At 43.9% G+C, this 17,576-nt stretch overlaps 1 protein-coding gene across 1 annotated transcript in view; it reads left to right on the top strand.

Annotated features, from left to right (window-relative positions):
• The first annotated feature begins 12,051 nt into the window (after positions 1–12,051).
• Positions 12,052–17,576, top strand: part of GPR161 (G protein-coupled receptor 161) — a 51,004-nt gene continuing 45,479 nt past the window's right edge. Inside the window, exons 1-2 of the mRNA XM_017534030.2 lie at positions 12,052–12,513; positions 13,707–13,837. Coding sequence (XP_017389519.1) covers positions 13,822–13,837 — 16 coding nt within the window. The 5' untranslated portion in view covers positions 12,052–12,513; positions 13,707–13,821. The remainder of the gene's footprint in view (positions 12,514–13,706; positions 13,838–17,576) is intronic.

Here is a 17,576-nt window from a genome sequence, read left to right as displayed (position 1 = left end):
GCTGGAACATCTGAGTTATTTTCACTACACCATATAAGGGAAGCAATCCTTCCCCACCAGAGTTCAGAGCAGCAGTTTCTTTTTCCTTTCTCTTCAGACAAAAATCAAAAGCAAAACACTCTACATAATTACAGATTCCCTATTAACTAACACATCCAAAAAGAAATTTACTCGTGGTCTCATACAAGAGTATGAGATGAATTTTTACTCATCTTTGTCACCTTCTAGAACTTTCTATTTGCATACTTAATTTTTACATATTTACCACACCGTAATAGGTAGAATTATAGTCCACATTTTAAATTACTATTATATTACATGACATCACAGTCTCATTATTTTAATATATTCTATATATTTTATGTAAATATATCATATTTACATATTTTTATTTCATACACACACATCATCATGTTTCTATAGTCTTGGTATTCTTTTCCTTACAACATCTTTGCTCTCTCTCTGTGCCCACCCTGCCCCATAAACAGAAACAATTACAGTCTAGTGTGTATTTTCCCATACATTTCTCCATAATCATACAATCATACAATAGCACAAGTATTGAGGAAGTGGCCATTTTTTTCTGTATTTCTTACAAGACATAGTTTGATAAACTTATATACTCTTACAAAAGTCATGTCTTAAGTTATTGCTATACTTTCTTAACAATATACATTGTAAAAATCCTTCCAGGTCGATTGATACTACTTCAACTCTTTCTTGTTTAATAATACAATCCATTTGTTTGCTAGAAGTAAATATTGAATGTTTTGTGTGGTTATTCTACAGTTTATTCAATCTTTCCTCTATGGATGGAAATTTATGGCTCACTGCCTCGACCTCCCAGGCTCAAGCCATTCTCCCACCTCAGCCTCCCAGGTAGTTGGACCACAGGCATCCACCACCATACCTGGCTAATTTTTGTATTTTTTGGTAGAGATGGGGTTTTGCCATGTTGCCCAGACTGGTCTTGAACTCCTGAGCTCAAGTGACCCACCTGCCTTGGCTTCCCAAAGTGCTGGGATTACAGGTGTGAGCCACTGTGCCAGGCCTCATGTATTTTTCTGTACTGGTGCTTTTATTTCTATGGGATAGAGTCCCAGGGGTAGAATTTCTGGGTTGAAGGGTACGTATTTATTATAATTTAATAGATATTGCCAATTGCCATGGCCATGCAAATATACACTTTTATTAACAGTGTAGAAGAGAGCAGGTTCCTAGTTCCAAATGCTAATCTGAGGACAACTTGCCTCTGGAAACATCCATTTAGAGACATTGGGAGGGAACCAGGAATATAGATAGTTTCAAAGCTCTATGTGTAGTTGTTTTGTTTGCTTTTTCAAGACGGAGCCTCTCTCCGTCACCCAGGCTAACATGCAATGGTGCAATCTTGGCTCACCACAACCTCTACTCTCCCAGGTTCAAGCAATTCTCCTGCCTTCTGAGTAGCTGGGATTACAGGCTCCTGCCACCACACCTGACGAATTTTTGTATTTTTAGTAGAGACAATTTTTCACCATGTTGGCCAGGCTGGTCTCACACTCCTGACCTCAAGTGATCCACCTACCTCACCCACCTCAGCCTTGCAAAATGCTGAGATTACAGGCATGAGCCACTGTGCCCAGCGTCTACATGTTCTTTTTTTTAAATTTGAGTCGCTCTTGTTGCCCAGGCTGGAGTGCAAAGGTACAATCTTGGTTCACTGCAACCTCAACCTCCCGGGTTGAAGTGATTCTCCTGCCTTGGCCTCCCAAGTAGCGAGGACAACAGGCAGCACGCCACTACATCCAGCTAATTTTGTATTTTTAGTAGAGATGTTTCACCATGTTGGTCAGGCTAGTCTTGAACTCCTGACCTCAGGTGATCTGCCTGCCTCGGCCTCCCAGAGTGCTGGGATTACAGGCAAGAGCCACCGCACCCGGCTTCTACATGTAGTTCTAATATATAATGGGGTTTGGGAGTCACAGGTTCACTTCACTGTAGGATTTTTCAAGAGGGAGGAATAAGGCTCAGGGATCAGGGGAGCTCTTTGATGTGGATTCCCATTTCCAAAGAGCCTCAAATTTAAACTTTTTACCTTATCTCCAAATAATGTTATCAGCAACAGAGACACCCTAACAGGACTGAGGAAAGAAAATATTACTCATTCAACCATTACCCATCCACCCCACTAATATTACTTAGTTTTTTGTTGTTAGTGCAATTATATGGAAAAACATTACCATCTGTGATGGAACATTTTAAATTCTGTTAAAACTATACCTTTATGTGGCATGCGGCCACCATCCAAACAGAAATTGGAGCAATTTTTTCAGTAATCCTGTATTATTTTTCTGTAAAAATTCTATTGTTTATATCAATCAAAATACTTCAGTGATTCTAATTTTTCTGGGTAAAGAAACAAATTACTGAATTGTACTGGAGAAGATTATTATTTTTTAGACTGAATTTCTCTTTTGTCGCCCAGGCTGGAGTGCAGTGGCACGATCTCAGCTCACTTCAACCTCTGCCTCCCGGGTTCAAACAATTCTCCTGCTTCAGCCACCTGAGTAGCTGGTATTACAGGCGCCTTGCTACCACGCCCAGCTAATTTTTGTATTTTTGGTACGGACAGGGTTTCACCATGTTGGCCAGGCTGGTCTTGAACTCCTGACTTCAGGTGATCCACCCGCCTCGGCCTCCCAAAGTGTTGGGATTACAAGCGTGAACCACTGCGCCCGGCCAGGAGATGATTATTAAAAGCATTAATTTATTTGCTAGAAGTAAATATTGAATGTTTAAAAAGCCTGTATTGGCATTTCTTCTTCTTTTTTTTTTTTCTTCTCTTTTCTGTCCTTTTCTCTCCCCCTTTCCCTCTTCTCCTCCCACTTCTTCTTGTCCCTTCCCTCCCCCGGAACCCCCGACCCCTCACAGAAGCCCTGAGCGCGAGTGGAGCCCCTTTCCTTGTTCACTAACCAGCAGCCAGGCCGACCCGGTCTTGGGCCGGAGCTGCTGCAGCTCCACCATTGGCCACTAGGGGCTCTCTGCTTCCCTGGCCTGAGGGAAGAGGAGAAAAATGTCTTCTTACTTTTCTAACTTTCCTAGTAGAAATGAGTCTCGTGGGTAGTTTCAAAAGAAAATTATCAAATAAACCAGGGGAAAATAAAGCGAACTACAGAAAAGAAGCTCCAAATAACAAACATAGTCTTCGACTTTAAGGTGACTAATATCTACTCCTAGTTGTCTTGGTTGACACAGAAGACTGGGCATAGCCTTCCTTCCTCTTTCCTCGTCAGAGAAAGCACAAAACACGGATAAAATTAAATTGACGGTGATATGAGGGTTAGAAGGAGCCTCAGTGTCTCTCAAAACTTAGTTGTTTAGCAGCATCACCTCCCTTGGCATGACCTTGGGGTCAATTTCCCTGCCCCTGCCCCTCCACGCTGGGGAGCTTTTTCTCTGCGACCGTCCTGATCTCTGCCTCCAGCCTGGGGGCGCTTATTTAGCCCTCTTAGAGGTCTCTGTGACTGTCTACACGGGGAGTTGTGGTCTCTTCAACCCCTTCCCTTGGAGTATCTGACTCTTAATGCCCATCTCACTGTGGGGTCACGACCATCAACAAGCCTAGGCAGAGTCAGGATTAGAATCCCAGTCTTTGGACTCAGCCCATGGAATGATGTTTACACCACAATCCCTCCTTCAAATGCATGAGGTGATTAAAAGAAAAAAAAGGCAATGGCAGTAAGAATAGAAGGTATGAAAACACAATAATAAACGATCTTGAGTTCTAAAGCTGAACAAATTAAGTATGTAGAAAAATTAATCTACCTATGCCTTCTTAGGTGGTTCACTTTTTACAGAAATAAAATGGATTTTCCCCAGCTTGCAGTGTACTTATTTTCAAAAACTCTGTTTTTCATGACAGCATACTTTCCATGTACCCTGGATTTAGATTCCATTGCTGGTCAACCTCAGTGGCTAAAAGATAACTCAAAATTAGCACAGCAGCAAACCGACAGTAGTGAAGACAAAGCCTGCTCAGGGTGAATTCATAAGATGGGTAGGAATGTGCTGGTAACATCTCTCAGTCTGTCTCCTGTTCCACTGGGTCTTTCTCTTAGCTGGTGATCAACTAAGTCAAGAATTATTGCCTGAAGTTTAACATAGACATTTTTTTGACTTTCTTTTCTGCTCAACATTTCATCCGTCATTGCAAGATTTATTCAAGAATAGTTTCTAGATGGTGCTGAGTACTTTCTATTACATTCCATTCTTGTGTGATACTAAGATTGATTGGTTCCCCATCAGTTATTCACTGAATGGTGTTAGTATACATTGATGACTGTGGCCTGCAATAGTTATTTTATTAAGGGTTGCAAAAGGGTGATTTTAAAATTCTATTCTTTTTTGTGTATTTATTTGTTGAGTTTTTTCTTTTAAAAATAACTTTCCCTAACTACTCTTTGGTCACACTGAATGCAATTCCTATAGGAAAAGCAGAATAAATGTTTGATTTCTTTCTTTTATTTAGTAATTTTTCAGAGGAATGAATTGGTTGCCTAGCAATCACCAGTGGTGACCAATTTCTTTAAAACTATAAACTCAAAGATGTTTCTATGTGGATATTATCTTATTCAGTTTTCTATTACTATAACTTAATACCTGAGCCTGGATAACTTATAAAGACAATGAGTTGATTTCTTACAGTTCTGGAGGCTGGGAAGCCCAAGGCCAAGAGGCTGCATCTTGGTGAGGGCCTTTTTGCTGGCGCGGGCTCTCTGCAGAGTCCTGAGGTGGCACAGGGCATCACATAATGAGAAGAGTTCATGAGAGAGAGAGAGAGCCAACCCAGATCCAGCTTCTATAACAGACCCACTCTTGTTATAACTAACCCACTCCCATGATAACCTATTAATCCATAATCCATTAACCCATGAATGAGTTAATCCATTCATTCAGGCAGGGCCCTTAGGGCACAATCACCCCTTAAAGGCCTCACCTCTTAATACTGTTATGTTAGGGATTAAGTTTTAACATGAGGTTTGGAGGATTCAAACATTCAAGATTTAGCAGGTATGTTCCAATCCATTGCAAGTCTTCCTCTTTGTTTTTTTTTTTTTTTAGAGATGAAGTCTTACCACATTGCCCAGGCTGCTCTTGAACTCCTGGCCTTAAGTGATCCTCCCACCTCAGCCTTCCACAGTATTGGGATTATAGGCATGAACCACTGTGCCTGGCTTATTATTCTTTTTGGTGGTCAAACTGCCCCATCAGATCAGCTCTTGTGTCTTTTCAAAATGACTCCATTGGTCTTTAAAATCTCATTTCTGGTACACAAAGATGTTCCAGATTCATTTTATATGCTTTAAAAAAAAAAAAAAAAGCGCATAACGTCCAGAACTGGAATAACTGCAAGGAGCCTGAGTTCCTCTTAATGAGAAGTGGTATTTTGAGACTACATCTGGTTGCTAGCAGCATTCATTGCTACAGGAGTGCTCACTCCTTCTGTGTTCTCATTTCTTCTTGCCTTTTGAATGGATAGGGTTGGCAAATGCAAATTACTCTTTGCAGATAGGTTTTTACTTACCTCTTCACTTTTATATTTGATCGCTTATTTCCTTGCTAAAAATCACAGGTCCCACAACGTAAATGTAATTACTTATTTGCTTTTTTCTACATATCTTTAATTGTTTCAAACAACAATACCAAAGTACCACTGACATAAGAGAACTGAGTGAGACTCAGATTTTTTTTCTGACATTATTTTTGTCCTAAGAACATATCTCACTAAGAAAGTGCCATTAAAATATTATATTTTAAACTCACTTGAAAAATATTTTCTTTTTTTTTTTTTTTTTNTTTTTTGAGACAAAGTCTCACTCTGTTGCCCAGACCAGAGTGCAGTGGTGCAATCTCAGCTCACTGCAACCTCCGCCTCCAGGGTTCAAGCGATTCTCCTACATCAGCCTCCCAAGTAGCTGGGACTAGAAGCATGAGCCACCATGCCCAGCTAATTTTTGTATTTTTTTTGTTGTTGTTGCTGTTGTTAGTGGAGCTGGGTTTTCGCCATGTTGGTCAGGCTGGGCTGGTCTCAAACTCCTGAACTCAGGTGATCTGCCTGCCTTGGCTTCCCAAAGTGCTGGGATTACAGGCATAAACCACCGTGCCCAGCCTGAAAATTTGTTTTTTGAAAACTTTAAAAATGATTTTTTCTTTTTCTTTAGAGACAAGGTCTTGCTATTTTGCCTAGGCTGGTCTTGAACTCCTGGGCTCAAATGATCCACCTCAGCCTCCCAAAGTGCTGGGATTCCAGGCATGAGCAGCTGTGCCTGCCCCTGAAATTCCATATGTTGTTGCGGCAGAATTGGAAGATAGCTTGACAAAGATGTCCTTTCCTAATCCCCAGGACCTTTGAATATAATGAGAAATCACTCCTAGGATTATGTTATTTGACCCAGTTGGCCTTAGGACAGGGATATTATTTAGGCAGACCTGACTATCACATGAGTCCTTAAAAGCAAAGAGCTCTCTCTGGCTGAAAGGGGAATTAAGGGGAAGCCACGGAGATCAAAGTATGAGAAGGATCTGACAAGCCTTTGCTGACTTTGAAGATAAGGGGGCCAAGTGAGGAAGAATTGCAAGCAGCCTCTGAGAGCAGAGTGTGGCCCCACTGCCAGCCAGCAAAGAAATGGAGGTTTCCGTCCCACAGCGGCAAGGAACTAAATTCTGCTGGCAGCCTGAACAAGCTTGGAAGCAGAGTCCCCCCAGGAGCCTCCATATAAGAGCTGAGCTTAGCCAACACCTTGACTTTGGCATTGTGGGGCCATGAGCAGAAAACCCACTGAGCTCGCGTGGACTTCTCTCTAAACTGAGATTTAAAAAAATGAGTGTTTTGCCAGGTGTGGTGGCTCACGCTTGTAATCCCGGCAACTCAAGAGGCTGAGGTGGGAAGATTGCTTGAGGCCTTGAGTTCAAGCAACATAACAGAGCGTTTTACGCTGCCAAATTTGTGGTAATCATGATGCAGTGATAGAAAACATAAAAGTTATGCCACCAACTTGATATTCATCCTAGTTTTTCTTCAGGTTTTGGAGTTTTTTTTTTTCCTTTTGTGAGTTAACTTTTCTCAATTTTGTAAAATACACTTACTTTCAAAGACAAAATTGTACAGCAAGAAATCTTCCTAGAAACCTTGCTTTATTTTTCATTCCTTCTCCCTGTTTGTTCCTTTCTCTGATTGGAAACCTTCTTTTTATTGTTTTTGGTTTGTTTTTCCACTTTTAAGTATAAGCAAATACCTGTATATTCTTTCCTTTTCTCACATAAATGATAACACAGGCCGGGTGCAATGGCTCATGCCTGTAATCCCAGCACTTTGGCAGGCCAAGGAGGGTGGAGTCAGGAGTTTGACTTGAGGTCAGGAGTTCAAGGCTAGCCTGGCCAACATGGTGAAATCCCGTTTCTACTAAAAATACAAAAATTAGCCAGGCGGTAGTGGGGCGCACCTGTAATCCCAACAACTTGGGTGGCTGAGGCAGGAGAATGGCTTGAGCCTGGGAGGCGGAGGTGGCAGTGAGCCAAGATCATGCCATTTCACTGCACTCCAGTCTCGGCAATAAGGTGAGACCGTGTCTCAAAAAAAAAAAAAAATATATATATATATATATATATATATATAAATATATATATATATATATAACAAATACTTCTGCACCTTGCTTTTTTTCACTTAACATTACATCTTTGAGGCCACTACGTTTTGGTGTATAGAGATTTTCTTCATTCATTTGTAGCACTGGATCCTAATTTATTCCCCTAATTCTCTATTGACAGACATTTGGGCGTTTTTAATCTTCTGTAATTACAAATTTATCCCAAATATATAATGTTGTGTTCTCTTGGCCACAAAAGATAAATGCGTATTTGAGGATTTTTTTTATAGACAAAAGGTAAGTGTACTTGAGGATATTTTTTCCTCTGACACAAAATATGTGAAATTTTTTCCAACACCAATCAATTCTGTGACACCAACTGGGTATCCAACAACAATTCAATTCAATTCCGACACTAACTCCCTGAGTTAGTGCAGACTCCACAGGTTAAGGGCTCAGTCCCACACACTGTCCCTACTTCAGACACCAAATGGAAGTCCGGGGCCTCCAGTACTTCTGACCGGCTTGGCTTCAAATCAGGAGTTCCCATGGCCAATAATTTGCTATAACAGCCCACAGAACTCAGAAAAGCACTTAACTTACTATTATTGGTTTATTACAAAGGATACAATTCGAGAGAAGCCAAGTGGAAGAGATGTGTAGGACCAGGCAGGGGTGTGATCTCAGCTCACTGCAGCCTCCACCTCCCAGGTTCATGCGATTCTCGTGCCTGACTCCCATGTAGCTGGGACTACAATTGTGTAGTCCAGCTAATTTTTATATTTTTAGTAGAGACGGGGTTTCGCCATGTTGGCCAGGGCTGGTCTCAAACTCCTGCCCTCAAGTGATCCACCCGCCTCAGCCTTCCAAAGTGCTGGGATTATAGGAGTGTACCATTGCCCAGCCCAATGATGCTCATTTCAATATGTCAGCCCCAGTGGATGACATCATGAAGTGGACAAAAAGTTGGAGTTATAGACAGGATCACTGTGAATGTGACAGAGATACATAAATGTAGACCAAGTTACCTAATCTGTACTAGTAAATCTGATACCACGAGTGGCATTGTTAATAGTGAGGTGATTTCCAAAATGCTGAACAACTGTGGGTGAGGTTTGAGTAACTCAAAGTGCAATCTTCCCTCAATTTACTTGGTACTTGCATTCCTAGACAGATTATTGTACAACAAAACAAACAAACAAACAATAGCCCCTCTGCACATTTATATAAAATAGTTTGGTTTCAGACATAGAGAAGTATAGACCGTTTTTATTGTCTTGTGTGAGAGGAACTGTTCTTTTTGTGTAGGACTATTTCATGTACTGCAAGATGTGTGGTATCCTGGGCCCCACCTACTACATGCCTGGACTATCCTCTAATCATTGTGACAAACCCCAAATGCCCCCACAGATTTCCAAAGTGTCGTATTAAAAACCATCGAGTTAGATGCTGTTTTTTCCAAGTAACAGAAAAATAAACCCATACTGACTTAATTGAAAAAAATATTGATTGGCTGTTGTTTCTGATCAGTCCAGTGGTGCATCAGTTTCAGGGAAGTCTTCATCTGGGGTCAAATGGTTTTACTGTTCCATCAGTGGAGGCATACCGTAAACAGATACATAGAAAAACTGACACATATTTTATAAATTGAGACATATTTTATATAGAAAAAGAACTGAGCTATGAGAGAGAACAGAGACCAGATAATTTCTTTTAGATTTTGGTCAGGGGCTGAGTATAGTGGCTCACATCTGTAATTCCAGCACTTTTGGAGGCTAAGGTCAGAGGATTACGTGAGCCCAGGAGTTCAAGACCAGCTTGGGCAACATAGCAAGATCCCATCTTTAGTTAAAAATAGATTGGTCAGGGAAGACTTCTTGGAGGAGGTGACATTTAAGCTGAGATGTGAAGGGCAGGAAGAGCTTGGCCTATAAAGAGTGGGGGAATAACATTCCATGTGGAACAAATAGCACACTTCACAATTTCGCTTTCACTGGTTTTATGTGGACTGCTAGACTGAAATTATATTTTACATAAAATATATTCCATATATAGATTATTCAACACACGTAAGATTCAGTTGGACAAGCCCTCTCATTATCTTAGTTTATAAGTCTTTGTGGGGGGTCTCTAAAACAGAATGGTTTATGAAACTAATTTGGGAAAGAAGAATTAGTGTGTATCTTTCTCTTATTTTTCTAAAAAAAATACATTCTTTCACAAAATCAGTCACATTTTTCATGATTGTCACCTATACAATGACATACAGTGAAATAATTAATAACAATTTGTCTGTTTTCTCTGCATCTGACTAAATTCTGCTCATAGTTCGATATTAGCTCCAGAAGGAAAAAAACATCTTAAGAGAGCAATTGAAATGCATTTATTGGCAGCAATTTCTATCCCTGAATGCACAGTAAGTTCTGAGCTTGAGCCCAGGAAAAAAAAAAAAATCTTTTTGATAAATAATGTATTTGATAATGAGCAGCAACAGAAAAAAATGTTTTCTATTGAAGAGTTCAAAATGAAATAGAGTAAGTATGGGAAAATGTTGCTCAGTATGAAGGACATCTTTTGCCTCATGGATGGTTATGGGGCCAGAACAGCCGTAGCTGTTTAGTTTTTATTCTTATTCTCATCATGCCAGTCTGTGGCATATATTTTCAGACCTTTCATGAATACCAATTTTCAAAAGGGCTTAGTTCTCAGGTTCTATGACACTGGATGATTTACTTACATGACCTCATTTAACCTTTTCAACTCTACAGGTAGGAAGCAATGAGCATCCATCCCCATTTTATATATGAATAAGCTGAGACTCAGGAAGGTTAACTAACTCCCTTAGGCTCATAGAGCTCAGCTGGCGTCTGAGTGTAAATTAAATAAATAACCAGGGATTTCAAAATAAGTGTCTAAAATACTCTTAAGAACAGAATGCTTTAAGCTCCTTCAAGTGTCTGGCTTGCTGAGTGACCTAGACTCTAAGTGGAGCGTCAGCTTCCAGTTTTTGACCAAATAAAGCATCTATCCCAAAGGAATATTAAGGCATCCATTAAACATTTTTCTCCCCATTATCCCATTTGTCCCTAGAGCAATGTGGCTGTTTAGCAGGTGCCAGACAGTAAATTACTGTTCTGAATGGTGCCTCAGTGGCCTAATAATATTAATAATAAGGAAGCATCTCCCACGGTTCAATCTGTAGACAAGGGAATAATTAATGTATTTATCAGAGCAGATGGATTTCAGAGGAATGTGAATCCTACTCTAGCATGTGTTTATTATTTTTTTTTCTGGAGTTTAGTGAACTGGGTTTTACAACTTCTTACCTGATTATTTTGCTGCCCTGTTTGTCTACTTCCTTCTTTCCTTTTTAAGCAGTTCTACTGTTTGCTTCAACTTTCCATCCCCTTATTAAGACCGCTGCATAGAAAACGTAGGAGGCTGGAGACAGGCAGGGAAAGTGGGGAGTGAGGAAGGGAAAACAAACATTCCGAGAAGGAACTGTTCCGTTCCCCGAGCTGACAGCACCCGGTCTTTGTTTTGTGGTGACTGCTGCCTGGCCTTTTGGTTCCCAGGGAGTGCAGGGCAGCCGCGTGGAGCCCGGTTTACGTCCACTCCCCACTCCCCGGGGCTGGCTTTGGGGCGGGGTCCCAGTGGTATTCGCAGAGCCCAGCACGGAGCCTGGCCGGAGGCTGATAGACGCTCTCGCGGGTCGGCTGGATGAATGAAAGGTGAGCGGCAAAGGTGGTGCCAGGATCGTCCCCGGCGGGGCTGGAGGAGGAGAACAGGACTGCGCGGAGCCTGCGGGAAGAATCTGAAAGTGTCTGTGATGGAGAGAGACATGGAAAAGGGGACGTCCCAGCGGCTGGAACTGGGACGAAGGAACGGGAACCGGGAAGGCCTGAGTTAGGGACCACAAATGTTCTCAGGAGAAAAGTAGGGCGAGCCGAGAGGGTAAGGGCGAGACAAAGAGCCGCAGCCGAGAGGATTCGTGGGAAGAAACGGGAAAGAAGCTGCCGGGAGGGCGGGCGTACGCGAAGGAAGGGGCGCGGGCGGGGAGGGGCGCCGAGAGCCGGGCGGGGCGGTGCGGGGAGCCGGGAGGCGGGTTGGGGCTCCGGGGGCCGGAGGGGCCCGGCCAGGCGCCGGGGAGGCGGGGCTCGGGCGCCGCAAAGTTACTTGGCCTGCCGCCGCCCGGGTCCGCGTGCTGGTGGCTGGCCCGCGGGAGGAGCGAAGCGGGGCTCGGCGGGCTGAAACCCGAAACCTCCAGTCCGCGAACGCGGCCGGGAGGAAGGAAGCGGCGGCGGCGGTGGCCGAGGCGGGGAGGCGGCCGGGCTGGGCCCTGAGCTGCCGCGGCGGCGGCTCCTCGGTGAGCACCCGGCGTGGGGCGCGGGCGCGGGCCCGGGCTGAGAGGGCGGTCGGGATGGAGCCGGGCTAAGCTCACTGTGCGGGGCTGGAGGGCGCGGGGAGCCGGCCGGGAAGGGTCCCGCCCCCACCGCGCTCCCCTTCTCTCCGCGCCCCGCTCCTGTCTCCGAGGACAGGTCGGGGCTGTTCTCCGGCTGCCCTGCGCCTTGATTTGGAGAGCTGGGGCTCTTTGTGGGAAGATGTTGGGGGCGCGCTCCTCTGCTGCGGCCTGGGGCTTCTTAGAGGCCCACCCCATTCTGCTGGGTGCAGCCTGCCCCGTTTCTCTGGCGCCGCCCGAAGCCCCCTACCCAGTCCGCTAGATGGGAGGGCATCGGTGCGTGCCCGGGATTCGGCCGAAGCGGGCCGCGCCCCCTGAGACCAAGAGGCTCCACGTCCTGCTCCCGGCAAAGGGTGTGGGGAGAAGCGGTCACGCCCCTCGGCTGGAATCCGTGAGGACCAGTGAGCAACCTTCTCCCAGCCGGTGCTCAGGGCGCTGTCTCCGGGAACCGGGGCTGGAGGCGGGTGGCGCGCCCAGAAGTGGCTCGGCGCCGCGGAGTGGGCGCCTCTGCCCCTCAGGTCTGAGGGAGGGAGATTCGGCTGGTTTTTGGAAACGGGAGGACTTGACCAGCCCTCGGACCCTTCTGGACCAAGCTTAACCCCTGTGCAACCTTTTCACAAAGGCATATGGGATGAGAACGTCTGTTGGATCAGTGGGGTGTCTCCTGTGCTTCCCGGAGGTCTGCTCACCAGTAACCACATAGCTGCGCATTGACATCGCTTTAGATCACATCTTGGAGGCTATTTTTGCTCGTTATTGTACCTTTCATCCCTTTTGCATAGTGCTTTCGAGGGCAGCTCATTTAATCCTCCTCCCTGTGAAGCAGCGAGGAGGTGTGTGGTTTTGGAGGGAAAGAACCTCAGTTCCTTGATTGTCCAATGGAAACACTGATAACCTCAGGTGATCCTGTCTCAGTGCTAGAAGCTGGGGAAGGATGGCCATCCTTGTGACTCCTCCGTGGAGCCAGGCGTGGATTCAGCCTGGCCTCTTCTCCCCTAGTGGCCTGGACCTCCGGATGAGTTCTGGAGAGCTACTGCTTCGGGGATTAGGCAGGGAATTCCCTTATAATCTATTTCACTGCGGCCACTGAAAGCAAGTGAAAAGAGGCATTTTTCAGGCCCTCAGGGCAGAAAGAAGAGATGGAAGGGGCCTCAGGTCACCGAGACAGAGGCTTTTCAACTGTAACTGGAGTGCATGGCACCCATTTCTGTCATTTCTTCCGGAGCACCTCTCTTCAGGTCCTCCTCCACACTCGTCTTATTTTATACTTCTCAGGTGCTTACAAGCACTTTCATATACACTTTTTTCATTCACACAACAGCCTTGTGAAGCTCTACTAGCCCAGTTGATAGGTGAGGAAACTGAGGCTCAGGAGAGATGAAGTACTCTTGCCCAACTAAGCAGCCCAGATTGAACTCAGATCTTTTGCCTCGGTAGTGCTTTTTACGTGGTTTCCTGATGGCACACAGGTGGGTCCTTTAATTCAAGGCTTCTCCCTGCCCTGTAGCTCCACCACGACATCGAGAATAGAGACCCCTCATTAAGAGGGCTGCTTGGCATTTTGGAATTAAATCCAAGGCCACAACAATATCCAAACCGTTTTCTTTGTGTTGCAGCCTGGTGCACTGGGAGTCCTCTGAGAGGTAAAGGAGCACTGTGTGGTCTGAGGGCTGTGAGCTCACTGCATGGGTTCAGAGGAAGACAAAATGGGCTGAACTGGAACTGACCTAAATGTCAGCAGGAGTAGGTACAGTTCTGTGGTGTAAACTCCACTGCCAGCCAGGGCCAGTCAGGAAGCCTGAGTGCAGGAGGCCGGTGGACAGGAGGGCTGGGTGGGGCTATGTGCTGTGAAACCTGCCTCCACTAAGGGGGCAGCTGCAGGTGCGGCAGGGCTCCAGCACATGATTGCCTGATCTGAGTTTTGGGGGAAGCTGTAAATTTTTAAGGAAAAATACTTCATATATTTTTAAAGATAACTGATTCAAAACATTTTTTTTTAATGTTCATGCAGTTTAACCAAATTATGTGTGCAGGCTGCTTGTGGCCTGCAGACTGCCCGTTTGCATTTTCTGTGTGAGACCTTGGGAAGAACTGAGTGTCATTCTGAGATGCAGTAAAGCATGATAGCAGGGGAGAAGTGGTGTCTTCTTGCTGTTTTTTTCTATAAGAACAAAAAACATCATAGCTATCAGTGCTACCTGGAGTTTGGAGGAGGGATTGACTTTATGACTCCATACTTAATTCATTCAACCAGTACTCATCTATGGCTCTGTTTCTACACCAAGAGAAAAGGTTTACAACTAGTATTTTGTTGTTTTTTTTTTTTTTGGTTGTTGTTATTTGTTTGTTTTTGAGACAGAGTCTTGCTCTGCTTGCCCTGTCACCAGGTTGGAGTACAATGGCGTGATCTTGGCTCACTCAACCTCCCGGGTTCAAGCGAGTCTCCTGCCTCAGCCTCCCAAATAGCTGGGACTATAGGTGTGCGCCACCACGCCTGGCTATTTTTTGTAATTTTAGTAGAGACGGCATTTCACCATGTTGGCCAGGATGGTCTCCGTCTCTTGACCTTGTGATCTGCTTGCCTCAACCTCCTAAAGTGCTGGGACTACAGGCATGAGCCACTGTGCCCAGCCAAGTTTTCTTTTCTTTTTTTTGAGACTAAGTCTCGCTCTGTCGCCCAGGCTGGAGTGCAATGGCATGATCTTGGCTCACTACAACCTCCGCCTCCCGGGTTCAAGCGATTCTTCTGTCTTAGCCTCCTGAGTAGCTGGAATTATAGGCGTGAGCTTCCACCTTCAGCTAATTTTTTTGTATTTTTTAGTAGAGACTGGGTTTCACCATGTTGGTCAAGGCTGGTTTCGAACTCCTGACCTCATGATCCACCCCCCCCCACCCCCAGCCTCCCAAAGTGCTGAGATTATAGGCTTGAGCCACCTCACCCAGCCATGACTAGTTTTAATCTATCTCCTTGCACATTTTATGTGCTCAGCAGGGGAGAGGACGAGATTCATGGCAAATATTCAGGGAGTGCTGGAACATAAAGGAAGGAATTTGCAGTTGGCCAGGAGTAAAACATGAGGAGGTATATTTCAATTTTATTTTGATTTGTGTTTGTTTTATACTCAAGCAATGGGTGAGAGAACACTGTGTTAAGAGCACAATCTGAAGTTAGCCAGCCTACCTCCCAGCCCTGCCCCTTATAAACTTATGACCTTAGGTAAATAATGTAAAGCATTCATGGAATATAGTAATTTTTCACAGATAAGAGCTATAAAATATTTCAAAAACACAGTGACATATAGGAAAATAAATTTCCCTCCACCTCCTCTATTCCTTCTTCCCACCTTTGAGATAACCACTGTAAATGTATATTTTTTTAGGTCGTTTTCAATGTGCTCTATATGCTCCCAAATCTGGAAACATAGGTGAATATATAGTTTATTGATATTATAATATAACACATGATAAAATAGTATCATTTACATTTCTGACTTTAGGACCAAGCTGAATGTATTGAATATACTTGAAAAAATACACAAATGAAGCTGGGCACGGTGGCACACACCTGCAGTCCCAGTTACTTGGTGGGCCAAGGTGGGAGGACCACTTGAGCCTAAGAGTTCAAGTCCAGTATGGACCACAATATAGTAAGACCCCTGTCTGTTAAACAAACAAACAAACAAAAACATAAATGGGGGTCATATATAACAATGCTCTGTGGTTTACTTTTTTGATTTAACAATATGACTTAGAAGTCATTCAATAACAGATATATTGTACTTCATTCTTTTCAATAATAACATAGTATTTTATAGTATCAGTTCCCTATAAATTAATTAAACATTCCCCTATTGATGGACTCTTAGATTGGCTTCCAACTTAATCTAGATTTTCTGTGTACCTTTATGAGTATACATGTACAATATTTCTGGGTAAAAATTGTTCCTAGATGAGGGACTTGTGGGTCAAAGGAAATATACATTTTAAGTGGTTATTTAATCAGAGTTCCCTTTGTTTATTGAGGTTTGGAAGATTGTGTAGGAAAAGACACTGAATTATTTACTGTATTTATTTAAGGTTATTTGTTTGAGAATAAGTAGCGAATTGGAAAGGTGTAGCATTCAAAAGTTATAAAAGGCAACATCTCCCTCCCACTCCTCCTTCCTAGCCCTCTTTTTTCTTTTTTGGATATAACTAATTTTACCAGTTTTTGTGCATTCTTTCTGAAATAGCCCATGCACCTACAAGCAAATAAAATGTGGCTTCTGGGCTGGACACAGTGGCTCATCCCTGGAATCCCAGCACTTTGGGAGGCCAAGACAGGTGGATCACCTCAGGTCAGGAGTTCAAGACCGGCCTGACCAACATAGTGAAACCCTGTCTCTACTAAAAGTACAAAAATTAGCCAAGTATGGTGGCGGATGCCTGTAATCCCAGCTACTTGGGAGGCTGAGGCAGGAGAAGTGCTTGAACCTGGGAGGCAAAGGTTGCAGGGAGCTGAGACCACACCATTGCACTCCAGCCTGGGCAACAGGAGTGAATCTCCATCTCAAAAAGCAAACAAACAACAACAATAACAAACCAAAAATGTACCTCTGTTTTCTCTCTTTCAGAAATAAATATAATAGCATATTATATGCCCTGTTCTACATAGAGCATTAAAAATGTTTAACCTAGACCTTTGAGACCATTTTATGTAAGCTATTTGCATTTTGTTTTTTATTTTATTTTTTTGAGATGGAGTCTTGCTCTGTCACCCAGGCTGGAGTGCAGCGGCATGATCTCGGCTCACTGCAGCGTCCACCTCCTGGGTTTAAGTGATTCTCCTGCGTCAGACTTCTGAGTAGCTGGGATTACAGGCATGCGCCACAATGCCTGGCTAATTTTTGTGTTATTAGTGGAGATGTGGTTTCACCATATTGGCCAGGCTGCTCTCGAACTCCTGACCTCAGGGGATTTTCCCGCCTTGGCCTCCCAAAGTGTTGGGATTACACATTTGAGCCACCATGGCCAGCCAGTTATGTGCATTTTAAATGTTTATGTATTCTTCCAAGTTTATCCTAAATCGATTGCTTACACTTCCTCTAATTGCTCCATCAAATTCTTTGCCAATTTTTTTAACTGAATTGTTTGTAATTTCATCAATTTGTGAGGCTCTTTCTAAATTCTGCACTTTAATCCTTTTGTTGTTAATAAATCAAATATCTTTATGTCTTCTTCCCCAACTTTGCAGAAGTATTTAATTTTTATGAAGTTAAACCTCTACCATTTTTCTTTGTTTCCAAGTGTTCTGTCTTACTTAGGAAGTCCCTATTTCTTTTGTTTTTTGAGACGGAGTTTCGCTCTTGTTACCCAGGCTGGAGTGCAATGGCACGATCTTGGCTCACTGCAACCTCCGCCTCCTGGGTTCAGGCAATTCTCCTGCCTCAGCCTCCTGAGTAGCTGGGATTATAGGCATGCACCACCATGCCCAGCTAATTTTTTGT

The sequence above is a fragment of the Cebus imitator genome, unplaced genomic scaffold (assembly GCF_001604975.1).
Source record: "Cebus imitator isolate Cc_AM_T3 unplaced genomic scaffold, Cebus_imitator-1.0 Scaffold84, whole genome shotgun sequence".
Classification (NCBI taxonomy): Eukaryota; Metazoa; Chordata; class Mammalia; order Primates; family Cebidae; genus Cebus; species Cebus imitator.
This window is presented reverse-complemented; position numbering and strand designations above follow the sequence as displayed.